The sequence below is a fragment of the Phlebotomus papatasi genome, chromosome 2 (genome assembly GCF_024763615.1).
Source record: "Phlebotomus papatasi isolate M1 chromosome 2, Ppap_2.1, whole genome shotgun sequence".
In the NCBI taxonomy this organism is placed as follows: Eukaryota; Metazoa; Arthropoda; class Insecta; order Diptera; family Psychodidae; genus Phlebotomus; species Phlebotomus papatasi.
This window is the reverse complement of record NC_077223.1, coordinates 98,699,498-98,714,129: the sequence shown is the minus strand read 5'-3', so window position 1 is coordinate 98,714,129 and position 14,632 is coordinate 98,699,498. Positions and strand designations below refer to the sequence as shown.

At 31.6% G+C, this 14,632-nt stretch overlaps 3 protein-coding genes across 3 annotated transcripts; all 3 read left to right on the top strand.

Moving 5' to 3' along the window:
• Window positions 1–2,728: 2,728 nt before the first annotated feature.
• LOC129801101 (alcohol dehydrogenase-like) lies at window positions 2,729–3,562 on the top strand. Its single transcript, XM_055845862.1, has 2 exons — window positions 2,729–3,381; window positions 3,445–3,562. Exons 1-2 carry the CDS (start codon window positions 2,729–2,731, stop codon window positions 3,560–3,562), a joined length of 771 nt encoding a protein of 256 aa, XP_055701837.1.
• Window positions 3,563–6,701: 3,139 nt separating this feature from the next.
• Window positions 6,702–8,001, top strand: LOC129800358 (15-hydroxyprostaglandin dehydrogenase [NAD(+)]-like). The gene is made up of 2 exons (XM_055844680.1): window positions 6,702–7,445; window positions 7,512–8,001. Exons 1-2 carry the CDS (start codon window positions 6,793–6,795, stop codon window positions 7,630–7,632), a joined length of 774 nt encoding a protein of 257 aa, XP_055700655.1. The 5' UTR covers window positions 6,702–6,792; the 3' UTR covers window positions 7,633–8,001.
• A 1,871-nt stretch (window positions 8,002–9,872) lies between these two features.
• LOC129800359 (alcohol dehydrogenase 1-like) lies at window positions 9,873–11,842 on the top strand. Its single transcript, XM_055844681.1, has 2 exons — window positions 9,873–10,612; window positions 11,646–11,842. The coding sequence occupies exons 1-2, from the start codon at window positions 9,966–9,968 to the stop codon at window positions 11,761–11,763; spliced, it is 765 nt and encodes a 254-aa protein (XP_055700656.1). The 5' UTR covers window positions 9,873–9,965; the 3' UTR covers window positions 11,764–11,842.
• The last annotated feature ends 2,790 nt before the right edge of the window (window positions 11,843–14,632 follow it).

Sequence of the window (14,632 nt, the reverse complement as noted above, 5' to 3'; positions counted from 1 at the left end):
TCTCCTTAAAAAATTTTACAAAATAAATTCAAATCCAAAAATTCCCAAAGTAAGGACTTTCTGGAATCTCTAAAGAAAATTCTCACAGGTAAACCAAAAAAGTTTCAACTTACAACTCAATTCCCTATGAGCCACAGAAAAACAATTCAAAAGAGTTTTACCCAGTTCAATTGAAAAAAAGAAAAAGATGTCTCATAGAAAATAATTTTACGAGGCATTAAATTGCAAAATTACAGATTTCCCTACGTCGAGAAATTTTCCCTTTAGCCATTTATATTCCCACTGCCACCCTTTTCTGTTTTTTTTCTGTTGGCTCACGTGAAAAACATCGACCTAATCCTCGGAACAAAAACTTAACCAATAAAACTTTATAATCGATTCGAAACCGAGAATATTGTTTTCTGGGTTGAAATGGGAAAGATTTGGATTTTTTTCACCATGACAACTTCTGAATATTAAAGACAAAGGGTACAGACAAGAAAAGTGGAAAAAGTGTCTAGAAAGCTACTTTTACCTTCCACAAATGTAACAAAATCTATATATGTAGCTATAGCCTTTATCTCATTGCTTAAAAGTCCCATGTTGCAAAAAAAAGTAAGGCACAATCCTTGCGAACCAAAACTTTCTCCTCAACTTACATTCTATTTATTAGTCATTCAAACATAAAATTGCTGTTGATCTCTTGTCTTTCGTATAGAAGGAAAAGTGTCTGAAAAATCATGTAATAGCAAGTTTTGTCGGAAGCAATAATTTTGCTATATTTCTTTTTTATTCATGCATAATTTTTTGCAGCTAAAGTTTTATTATTTAAACATAAGTTTAATGAAGTTGGCAAAGTGTTTAAGAAGTCCATTCTTTTTCTCTGGAAAATTCACTTTAGCACAAATTGACTTATTGAGAATTTTGAATCAAAGTCTCAGGAAATTATTAAGAGAAAATTATCATGTACTGAAACTTTTTCTTTGGTTTTTCTGTTGCTCCTAAATCTCTAAAGAGGAAATAGTATAGACTATACTCATAAGGCAAAGTTTTTTTTCTTGAAAAATTTTGATCTTTAAATCAGTATGTTTATAAAAGTACTTCAGTGAATTTCTTGAAAAAATTAAAAACAATATTAGAGAAAAGGAAAAAAATCACTTAAAATAAGAAAATTTTTAATCCTAATTAACTTAACTAAAATTTTCGAAATATTTTATTTTTAAATTTTCATTATCAAAAAAGAAAGAAAACAAAAGGAAAATTATCCTTTAGTCCTCTTCTAAAAGTAGTTTTTATGGACACTAATATCTTACAACCTAGACATCAATAACCTATACCTATACCGTTAATACGAGTTCAATTAAATAATTCTACCCATTTACTAAAAAAAACTACTTTAAGATACATGTCACGATTTTGACGAGATGGACCATAAATAATGTCTTCAGGACAAACATTTAAGAGGCCACAAGGAACACATAATAAGTATACTCATCGATTTCCATCCCACGAAAAAAGTTTTCGTTTTGTTGCATTGCTCTGTGTAATAAAATTACATATAGAATTAGTATAGGGGTAACTGAGGCAGTAGTAAACATGGGGTAATAGTAAACATTGATTTTTTTTGTCAGTCAACATTACTTAGACTTATGTTGACCATTTCTTCAGTGAACAAAGATGCCTATAGTAAGGATGGATGGAGTCATAACTTACGGACGTTATACACTTATGGACAGTTTGTAAAAATTTTAAGTTCTCACCTAAAATAGATTTATAAAAATCACAAAATTATCAGATTATGACTTAATTACCAAAAAATAATCTCTTTCCGGAATTGTTTTTTTCTTCAGTATTATCTTATTCTGCATCTACTTTAGTAATCTTTCTTAAGATCTGATTGACATCCATATCATTCAACCAAGTGTTTTTGAATGATGAAATTGCGCATCGGTCGGTAAAATACTTACTCTTACTTCTTACACTCGGAGAAATCGCATTCTAAGTGCACGAAATCGCGATCTTATTCTTCCCGCATTAAGATCCCATAACCATAGATAACAATTGAGTTGAAGACGTCCGTCTGGGTGACCCCGTCATTAAAAATTCATATTCATAACGCACTACAGAACAAAGATTATAAAGATAATAACTAATGAAAAATAACAGTTCATTCTAATTGTTTTCTTTTTTTAATTATTTTTGTGTATTATTTTACGTATTTGAAGCTCATCATAAAATGTTTGTGTAGCATAATGACGTTTAACGATGGATAAATATTAAGATTGTTAAAAAAAAATAGTTCGATTTGTTATTATTTTTAGAAATGTTTCGTAAAATATCTTTTAACACTTATCAGGTTTACGGTTTTTTTAATAAAAAATAAAAATGTTTTACGTTCTAACTATTTATAGAAACATCTGTTTGTTATTTTTCATAAACTATGAGTAAACTATATTATTCCGAAAGAAACAGTAATATCCTATAAAAAAACTTGCGTAAAACCACTTATGCATCAAAAGTCGGCTATTAACGCAGTAATTTTATACAAGTTAAAATGTAAAAAAAAACTGAATGATAAAAAAACTTAAAATGGAATATAACACAAAATAACAAACATTATTTCTTATTAGCAGCAATAAAAAAAAATCATATATATAGACCGAAAAGCTGGGTCTACTTCATTTATAAAGTACCTTTCTGTGTTTATCACTTCACTACAATTTGAATAAAATTTGGTTAGTTTGGTACAATGTCTTTTGTGAACAAAAGTGCATTAGTAACTGGAGGAACTGGAGGAATTGGTGCTGCAATTTGTGAAGAATTTTTAAAAGAAGGAATTATACATCTTGCTGCTCTCGATCTTTACTCTGAAGAGCCGAAGATCGTCAATGAATGGAGAAAAAAATTCCCAGGAGTATCCATCAAGTACTTCAAAGTGGACGTAACCTCGCAAGAATATCTTAAAAAATGTTACGCAGAGTTCACTGAAGACATTGAAAACCTGGATATTGTGGTAAATTGCGCTGGAATCATGGATGAGAATTTGCATCGAAAAACGGTTGAAGTTAATCTTTGCGGCGTTATTGGTTCGACTTTTGTGGCCCTAGACCACATGAGGATTGATAAATTTAAAGGAAAAGGTGGAGCCATCGTTAATATATCTTCAATATCTGGAGTCCAACCTCTAAGCATTATGCCTACGTACGCTGCCAGCAAACAAGCTGTTATCACTTTTACTAGATGTCTAGCTCATGGACGTAACAGTATGGGCATTAAATTTCTAACACTCTGTCCAGGTGGTACACAAACTAACCTTGTCAAAGAATGTTTTAATAAGGGCCATTTCTACGAAACTGATACAAATACAATCGAGAAGCTGCGAAGCTCTTACCAAATGCAAAGGTACGTATATTATGAAATTCTTCTTTATCCAAACCTATTTAACTTATTTTATTTTCAACTTAGTTCTAACAAAGTATCTGAAGCCGTGGTTAAAATTATTGAGGATGCACAGAGTGGAAGTGTTTGGGTCATCAATTGTGGTCAACTTACAGAACAATCTTTAGATCCAATTGTTATATAAAGCAAAGTTAATAAAATAGCAAAGGTTATCACATAAAATGTATGAGGTAAAACTGTACAAAATGCTTTTTAATTAAAATGGTAGACACAGCATCATTTCTATCACATGCAATGTTTTGGAAAATCGATTGAAATATATCCATTTTGCATGTTGTTTTCTTTCAATCTCATGAAATCCTCTCAGAAGAACTAAGCTCGGAAAAACGAACATCTTTTCACTTTCATTTCCATAATCTCTTAAGACAAAACTCAAATCCTTCTGCAGCATTTGTACTCAGCATACAAATATTTGGACTTTCCATTCGTTGAATTAAAGTATAGAAAAAGAAACTAAGCAAAAGTTTGGTACTATATTCTTCCGATAGGGTAGAAGTTCTGATTATTTGGCTTGAAAACCGATTTGAGAGTACAGTTAATGTTAAAGTAATTAAGTTTTAATTTTAATCAAGCAAACTGAATTCCTGTAGACGAAAGCTTAAATACTTGATTTTAAAATAATGATCAATTTAGGGTCGAATGAACTCTTATTGGCATTAAGATTGGCACTTTAAGAAATCGTGCCCTGATCCTTTGGCACCCTATTTTGTATCATTTGGGATATCAAATATAAACAACTATCCTTAGAAAATACTAGATTACTGAAAAAAAAAAAACGTTTTACTACTTTCATTTTAAGTTAAGGTGTCTACACATTGGGAGCAATTTTCGTCAAAAATTGCGTTTTTGACAGAAATTTGACGTTTCTCCCTACAATGCTGCAGGGAATTTCCTTCAAAAAAGCAATTTTTGACAAAAATTGCTCCCAATGTGTAGAGGCCATTAAATAAAATTTATTATTTTGACGAAATTGTCAATTAATTGTTCCCTACCGTACGGGTAGTCCTTCGACTCAGTATTTAAATTCTTAAAGTGTGCAATTTATTTTCAAAATAATGCCTAAGAAAAATAATAAAGGAAATATTCAGAATGAATATAGTTCATATATTCTTTTGGCAAAAAAGTCATAAAGTGTTACACGTAAAACTACCTCAACCTTACTTAAATATTTTTATATCCATGTATTTGAGCAGTGCAAAAAAATTAGTTTCAATAAATCTCGTGACGACTCTCTGTAATTATTTAAGTAATCAACGTCAACTCATATTATTTTGAAATAGTGTTCTAAATTATACACGATTCTCATTCCTATTGTACTTTAGAAAAAAGTATATGCTTTAAAAAAAATCCTTATGAATAAAGTAAAAATTACTCTTAAAATTTTGAGAATTACACGAACGTTCTTAAAATAAAACCTTCATTTATTTTCCTTGAATTCTAGAGATTCAAGCAATATTATTAATTGTATTTTCGAACATGTCCAATTGGGTAGCAAAATCACTCAACAACAATGTTCAAATGAAAAACTCACTATATTCAAGTATTTGCAATATAATTTGCAATCAATAATCGCTCATAAACACTATTCAAGGGGAATAGCCAGGTAATTGACAAGAAATTTCTTTTATTATTTTACAGCATTGACTGAATTGACTTACAAATACCGCCCTCATCTTAAAAACTCATACAAACGAATTTCAAATAATATAATGGAATATTATTATGTATAATTTATATTACAAGGTAATCATTATTATAATGTCATATACCATATTGGAAGAACTTGCTAAATTAATACGTCGATCGCCTGCAGGAGTAACTCTCTTAACTGTGGATAGTTCGTATGAGCTCTCAAAGTTATAAGCATTGATCTTGAAAAATCACTTTAAGGAGAGAGTCTGAATTAGGATAAAAAAAATAACAGTTCTACACGGTATTTGGGAATTGACCAAATTACTTGAAATTTTTGGTACATTCAAATTCAAAGTGCTTAAATAAGAAAAATATTACAAAACAGCAGACTAATAAGTAGTTCGTCGCAGCATCCCCTAATTCTTGGGATTACGCAGCTCGTAATTCGTGTATCATAATCGAAAAATCAATGTTAATGTTCTTTATATGGTTAAACCAAGAAAAACCAGAGAAAATCGTCAAACCCGAATTTTTTAATGTTTTAAAAAATGAATATTTTGGTGCAGAATTTTAACTTTAACATGCTGTATTTTTTTTGCAAAGACTGTTTGTTGTTTAACTAAGAGAATTTAATTCTAAAGCTTTTTTCGTCTTAAGTAGTTCACAGTTTTTTTTTTATATTGCTATCTTTCCCGCCAATTTTTCGGTGTTCCTTTGTTCTTGTCTCTGTACCTTCGAGAATTATTATTGAATACTTATTTATTTCGATGTACCGAGCTTTTATTGCCACTTTGTAGGGTCGGAGGAACGTCTGTTCGACAGGGAACCCCTATTGACACTTTTGTCAAAATGTTGAAAATTAATTAATGTATCTAGTAAAATATAAGTAATATAACGTTTTTTTCTGTAATATACCTTTTACTATAAACAGAGATGTTCAAATTTCGTATCCCAAATAGTATAGAGTAGGCCCAAGCAGCAATTTTTTCTTAAAATAGTCTTGTAGAATTCCCTAAGTAAGGCACTATAGAACCAAAAATTTAATTAATTACTTATAACGCTCTTGCTTCCATCACTGAGATTACTATAAGTAAAGTGGCGTACTCTTAAGGATCTTAAGAGCTGCTATAGGAATTTCCTCAGAAAATTTTCTCTTTAAGTCTTTTAAAAGTGCACTAAAAGACTTGCCTAATACTTGGTTCTATAAGGCAGCTATTTTGCTTCTTGGGGGGTGTCAATAGGTGCTGTCACGAGTTCTTAAAGTGTCAATAGACGTTCCTTTCACCCTACATTACATTGTTCAGTTTACAATTTTTTATTCAATTTACATTGATTATGAGAAATATATACCTTCATGCGCTTCAATAGTCGAGCGGTCAATTACACCACAGAACCTTTGAAAATACTTTAAGTTGGATTGTGAAATTTTTGTAATATATTCTTTGGTAAAAAGTCGATTTTTTGACACTACGATTTGGAAAGCCCCCTTAAGTTCTGATTAGATATAATTATATAATTTGATTGTATAATATAATCTATCTTGATAGCGGCAAACCAAATAAACCTCTTCTGCTTATCAATATTCTAGACTGACTTGCAACTATTTCACTGCGTTTATTAGCGATTCTAGTGATAAAAATCTCACTCAGTGTTCTACTATCAAAGAAATAACATCAAGGAAAATATTTATTTTGAGAAGCTTAAAAATCATAATAAATAATAATGTCTTTTGTGAACAAAAGTGCTTTGGTTACCGGTGGAACAGGAGCAATTGGTGCTGCAATTTGTGAAGAGTTTCTGAAAAATGGTGTTGCACATCTTGCCGCTCTGGACCTAAGTTCCGAAGAGCCTAAAATTGTCCATGAGTGGAGAAAAAATTTCCCAAAAGCTACCATCAAATATTACCAAGTGGACGTGTCTAGTGATGAAGCACTTCGGAAATGTTACTCAGACTTCACGAAAGGCATCCAGAGTCTGGATATTGTCGTGAATTGTGCTGGGATCCTCAATGAGAGAGTCTACCGAAAAGTTATAGAGATAAATCTTTGTGGAACCATTGGATCTACTCTAATAGCCCTTGAATATATGAGGATGGACAATGGCAAAGGAAAAGGTGGCATGATCCTCAACGTTGCATCCACTGCTGGTCTGGTTCCAATGAGTGCAGTTCCTTCGTACTGTGCAAGCAAACACGGTGTTGTCGCCTTCACGAGGGCACTGGCCTTTGAGCGGGATTATATGGGCATTAAGTTCTTCCTCATATGTCCTTCCAGCACGCAATCCCAACTTTATGAGCAATGCTTTATGTCAGATAATTACATGAAAGGAAGTCCAGGGAAACAAGATGCATTGAAGGCTGCTCGACCACCACAAAGGTCTAAACCTGATTAATATTAAATAAATTTAGGTTAATTCTAATATTGAATAAAAAACTTTTGCAGTGCTTCCGCTGTTGGAGAAGGAGTTGTAAAAATTCTGAAGGAAGGAAAGAGCGGAAGTGTTTGGCTGTCAGAAGATTACAAGATTACTGAAGTTACGGATATACCAGTGATGGAATGGTGAAACATTTACTTAGTGCCTATAAATCACATATCGTTTAGTAATAAAAAATAGTCAATTGTATAAAAATTAGAGAATTAAAAAAATCTACTTAAAATGTAATATTGTTACCAAGTTTAAATTTCAAGCTTTAGGAGCTACTTGAAAAATTTCCATTCAATATCTGTGATTAATCACAAAGTCAACAACGCCATTCAAATTTACTTTGTTTGAAAAAATTATCATCAACTGATTAGAAACACTTTAATTGTAAATTAAATTAAATCTTGAAAAAAAAATTAATTTCTATACCTAACGAGTTTTTCCAAAACATGCAAAAAGTATGAGTACAATGTTGTGAAAATATTAAAATAAAATCAATGCAATTCCTCAGTTTATCGCTTCCTTGACCTCGACTCTTCAAAAATCAACAATAAAACGAGTTGATATTTTTAAAAATTCACTTATCTAAGTAAGTGTTATGTAATAACGACATACCAATTTATTGTACCACGTCAATTAAAAGAATTTTGTAGCCTATTTATATTGCTCAAACTCTCTAGAGAAAGCAAAATATATGTACACTCCCTTTAATAGATAGATTGAAATTTCCGCATCTCACTATAGAAAAAGTCAAATTTTGGTATCATTAAATCCTATACTTTACGAAAATTCAACATCCACGACGCGACGTTACTCTCAGTTAGTAGAGTTTCAAGCCATCATGAGACCCCTTATATAGTAAATAAACATAAGTATTATAAACATCATCACAAGTAAATAAAATGAAAAGTATTGCTACGGACCTGTTTTTATGCAAATCCTGCATTATTGATCCGAAATCGGTGTAAATATTACCCTTTTTAGGTTATTAGGGGTTAAATTAACCCTTTTTCATGTTAATTTTACACTTAAAAATGTGTAAAATTAACATTAAAATATATTGATATATTTTTACAGCTAAAAAGTGTTAAAGTTACGAGGAAAAAAATTAATCGCACCCCCTTTTTTTACTCAGTGCAGGAGTCTGAAGTAGTATCACACATGGATTACTTTCGAAAATGAAGATTTTTAGGGACAAAAATAATTATTTAGGAATAGCTCTTCAAATTTTCAAATAATCAATACTTAAGAGAAAATAATGGAACATAGTTTATTTGAATATGGTTGGTTATAGTCATTTAGCAAATGAGTCCTGAAAAAAAGTCAGCTGCGTGACACTGCCCCACCTCCCTCTATCACCTGTATTCGAATCGGGGACAGTACATGAAATTCTCCATATAATTTCTTGGTTTATAAAGTACCTAAATAAAATATTTTGAAGTTTAACCCTTTAAGGACGATTGGGTCACCGGTGACCCAAAAATGAAATTTTTCCTACGGACTTCTAAAGTTGCGTTGTGCTTTAAAAAGTCAGAAAAAGTGGTTTTTTCTGACCCTCAATTTTTGACCGTCTCGTCCTTAAAGGGTTAAGTCTTAGGCTTTAGTTTTACTTTCCCTGCTGTCGTAATCTCCGATCTGGAACAGACTAATAATAAAAGTTCAACAATTCAATGATTCCCAAACAAGTCCCAAAATACTTTTAAACCTTTAAGGACGATTGGAACACTGGTATCCCATAAAGAAAATAATTTTTCCTGACTACCTAAAGTAATTTTTTCTTATGTCTGTACATCAGAGGTGTGCAAGAATCGTTTGAAACCGAAAAAACGTCAAATAAAGCTTGTTCGTCAATGGTCAAAACGCTACCTGAGCAAACTTATTTTGACGTTAATTCGGTTTCAACGGTTCTTTCACACCTCTGCTGTACATAAATTGTAAAGTAGAAGGTTGAAGGAATCTCGAATATTTTTTGCGAGACTCTAGCTATTTGCTATGTAGTAAATATTTAAGCTCAAAAATGGCGAATTTTTAAATTCTCATAATGAAAATTAATTTTAATTATTTTTATACTTCCGATTTTTTAAGCAAAACCCTTTTGGCAATATAAACCATAAGTCAAAACTGGATTATTCATTAAAAATATAAATGAAAAATCAATTAAACAGAATATCGAAAATACGAATTGCTGCACTCAGCGAAGTATTTTGCACTTTGTCGTTGCTTTTTTATGTGATTAATATAATCAAGACAGAATTCAGCTAATTATCACTTTCCAAGACTATGCATAAACATGAACAAAGCATAACACACCAATCATACAACAAGATTATATTCTAATTAAACAAGTAACAGGGTAAATAAAGTTTTCTATCGCTAAAAATAGAAGATTACTGGCTTTATAAATTAAAAGACGCTTTGAATTTTCTAATTCAGTCAAATTTTAATTGCATGTCTGTGAAGTAGCCAAAAAGGAGATGTCTTTGGTGAATAAAAGTGCTTTAGTTACTGGAGCAGTAGGAGGAATTGGATCAGCAATTTGTGTCGAACTCCTGAAGAATGGGATTAAATATCTTTCTGCTCTTGATCTAAGTTCAGAGGAACCCAAGATTATCAGTGAGTGGAGGAAGAAGTATCCAAGAGTCTCCATCAAGTACTTCAAAGTAGACGTGACCTCCAAGGAAGAGCTGGAAAAATGCTACTCAGAATTCACAAGTGGGATCCCAAACTTGGACATCGTAATAAATTGTGCGGGGATCTACAATGAAAGTATTCCAAAGAAAGTGGTAGAAGTGAATCTTTTGGGTGTTATTCAATCGACAATAATCGCCATTGAGTACATGAGGGCGGACAAGGGCAAAGGGAAAGGTGGTGTTATTTTAAATATTGCGTCCATCACCGGATTGAACCCATTCTCTATCTCACCAACCTATTCTGCAACGAAGTTCGGTGTTATCAGCTACACACGCGCAGTTGCCTATAAGCGTGATCACTTGGGAATCAAATTCCTCAGCCTTTGTCCAGGAGTAACAGATACGGAACTGTTCCACAATTGTTTAAACATTTCCTTCATGTCCACTAAAGAGAGGGAAGATAATGTTAAAACTAAACTCGAAATGCAAAGGTATGTGTTCATTAGAATTAAAATTATGACAAGTATTAGAATATTCTGTAAAATCGGCATGAGCCTATTTAGGCCTTAAGTGTGTTTAAAAATTCGTCAGTGCATAATCCCAAAATGCATAATTCCGGATCCCTTGCGCTGAAAACCATAATGTCAGCTCGTAAATTCGAAGCGTCGTTATGCTTCAAAGGCTTTAAATCAGAAAAGAAAATCTTTAATTTTGACATTAAATATTTAACTTAAAATTTTAACGACGCACGAGACACTTTTTACGGATTGAAAATCAACAATAAAAATTTAACTGAAAAATATAATCAATGATAAGTCTTACATCTAACCTTGGAAAGTCCAGCAGAATCTCATTCGGTGTATTTTGTGCTTCTATGAACGATAGGGACAAAATTTAAGTAATTTTTCTGACAGTACCAATGAATAATATTTTTTGCTTTAATGAAAAATATCACGCATGAATATTGTAGTTTTTATTGCCAAAAGGGTTTTGCTTAAAAAATATTAGAAGTACAAAAAAATAATAAAATCATTTATGAATTTGAGAATTTAAAAATTCGCCATTTTTGAGCTTAAATATTTCCTACATAGCAAATAGCTAGAGACTTGCAAAAAATATTCTAGATTACTTCAACCTTCTACTTTACAATTATGCACAGACATAAGAAAAAAATAACTTTGCGTAGTCAGGAAAAATTATTTTCTTTATGGGACACCGGTGTACCAATCGTCCTTAAAGGGTTAAGCTTGCTGTATCTTAGAATTGAGAGGTGAACATTTCATCTTTTTTTTCCTAAATTTTGATAAATTGTTACACTTAAGCTATTGTACTCATATACCATTACAATATCTCCCATTATAAGTTAATTTACAAAAATCTAAATCTTTTTTTTTTCAATTAAGAAACCATTTTGAGAAATGCATGTTGTGCTGATGAGATCTGAAAATTATTTTCATTTATACAAAAATAGTGGATCGCAAGAATTGTTTTTAAATTTTAAATTATTATTTTTTGTTTTTGTAGTTCCGAAGATGTTGGAAAAGCAGCAGTGAAATATATTTTAACAGGACAAAGTGGCAGTGTTTATATCATTGAAGGTGGTGAATTTAAGGAACATCCTGTAAATGAAATGCAGATCTGAATCAGAATTTTTAAAACAAGATAATTGAATGTTAACGAGATGGTATCATTGCAAAATAAAATCTTTCAAAATTTTGAAATTAACAATTCATTAATGATCAGTCAATTGTTTGTATATAAATTAAATTTATCGATAATTCTCCTGTTTTTTCGTGTAGATAAAAACTCAATAATATCACATTATTATCTAATTAGGTAGTATTAAAGCAAATATTGATATATCTCTCACTTCTAGTTGTACAAATATTCAAAGTGAGAATGAAAAAGAAACAATGTCGAACTTTTAGAACTATCTTTATCTTAAAACTTGCACAAGCCTTGTATCACAATGCCATTTAATTTACTCTGGAAATTACTGAACTAATAAGTCACGTATTGACTGACACGAAGATTTGATTACAAGAGCAACAAGAAGAATTGGTTTATCAGTTCCTGAGGAATTTATCACAAATAGGATCAAACATCTCATTGCCCAGGATCTTAGATTTGAAAAGCATAGAATTGTAAGTCTGTTAAAGAAGACATTCTCACAGAAGTACTCGTCTTATGAACGTGACCATTCAAGATGAGCTGAAGGAACGTTTTAATGCATTCCTAAAAATTCTTATGAAGAGTCTGGACATCGTGATGAATTGTGATGGAATATTTAATGGCAATTCCTTTCAGAGAAGATGTGGACGTGAATCTGACAGGTGTTCAATCAACCATTTGAAAACATGAGAATGGACTGCGAAAAAGTTTTACTTTGATTATTGCTTTCTTCGCTGGTTTGGACTCACAAAAAATACTTTATAAGTGTTGAGGTTTTTGAAAATTAAACACAGCTAAAGATAAGTTGCGGATTTACATAGATCATATGATATAAATCAAATATTCTCTAAATTTTACTATGGAGACCACCAGTAGTGTTCTAAAAAAATGACATTTGAAATCTATTCAGGGTTCATTTTTGGGAAAAATCATCTTCTGAAAATTGACAAAATGCAGATACAACAGCGGCTGAGGTAATCGACGATATATTAAATAAATTTTGATTATGCTTTTCCTTATCCAAACACGACTAGTTTGCGTATGATATATCATACCATGGTCACTAATGGGTTGAACTTGTTAATCACTTTTTTTTAACTACTCAAGGGCATATATTTATTTCGTATCTCTAAATCAATAAGACATCTTATAAAATTCACACTAATAATTTTAGAATAATACACAAAACACTACAGCATTACACCACTGTCTTTCACGGTAATTCACACGGTTCCTGGATTCTAAGTTCCGGATATAGTTTCACAACATTGAGAAAGAGTAGAAGTAGACACGTCAACTCTCCCGGTCCTAAGCCTCCCATAGGTTTTTACTTCAAGCAAGAGTCTGACCAACTCATTTGGATGTCCATCTATTTTGCCTTTGTACTTGCGACAAATTTTTGAAATTTCATCTTCGATTAATTCAACGTTGAGATCTCTGTATGTGGCATTATTCCTGATATACTAAGATGCACGGGTAATGATTCTCAATAATTTCGACTTATTGTAGTTACCCAGATTTGAATTCCGTAAGTACAAATGGGTTTTAAAACAGCTATATAGATTAGCACTTTTGATGATAGAGATATCTTGGAATGATGGCCCAAAAGCCAGTAGGGCTTAGAAAGCGTTATCTTAAGCTGCTTCACTTTAGCTTTTAAGTGGTTTTAATATCTGACAATAAAAAGGCAAAAAAAACAAGTAAAGTGACAATTTAATCCAAACGAAGAATCTTATTGCTAAAACTAAAAAAATAAATAGGGTAAAGGCTCATAATTTGGGACAGTCTGCTTATAAGCATCGGCGCTCTAAGTTTGAAATGCGATATTTTCAATACTAATTGACTTTTTTTTGTTACTCTCTTTTCATAAGGGTTGTTTAGAAACTTGGCAAGCTATTTATCGTCTTATCTTTACTAAAATTAGTCTTAATACGTTTAAAAATGAATTGATATGTAGAGGTGAATTTGACTCTAATTTTGGACACCTTGGCTATTAATTTGGACAACTTGGCTGTAAATATGGACAGCTAATCCGCATCAACAGGATGCCCACTGTTCTTCATTTCATGAACCAATCTTACCAAGTCCTCTTCCTGTTCATGTAAGGGAAACGTAGAATGTCACAAGAAGCCAGGAAACTTTCCATATCATTCATTAAAGTGAGTTGACTTCGGTACTCCAAGTACGTGCGGATTCGCTCATTCCCTGGCCTTTCCGGGAGCCTTTCAAGGCATTTCTCGCTACATCTCTTTCGTAGAGATGATGCTCCTTTGTTTCTCCAGGCATTTGTCCAACCTAGTCATCACAAAAGCTAAAACTTCACGAAATTTCGTGAGAATAACACCTGTCCAAAATAAGGAGTATCACCTCACTGGTGAATATCTTAAAAAATTTCCCATTTTTCACACGAAAAATCTAATTCAAAAGGCAAATCTCACTTCAGGTCAAATGTACAAATCACTATTCACGTGAATTAACACGATATTCAATTAATATTCAATATTATCACTCAAAAAAAGCGAAAAAACATTGTTGGTACTTCACCACAGCTAAATAAGAAGTAAACACGAAGTTCTGTCATATTTCTCGTAAGCAATTGCTCACACTGAATTTTCAACAAAGCAATTTCAACTCTAATCATATTCAAAATTTAACGTATTTAGTGTTAAAATCTTCCAAAAAGAACGAATATTTAGATAGAATTCATTATTCGTCAAATATTGGAATAAAAATCCATAATTTTAATCAATTTATTTTTAGTGTCCAATTTTATCCTCAAAGTGTCCAAAATAAGAAACTGGACAAAATTATGAGCCTTTCCTCTATGTCACAAGTTTTTT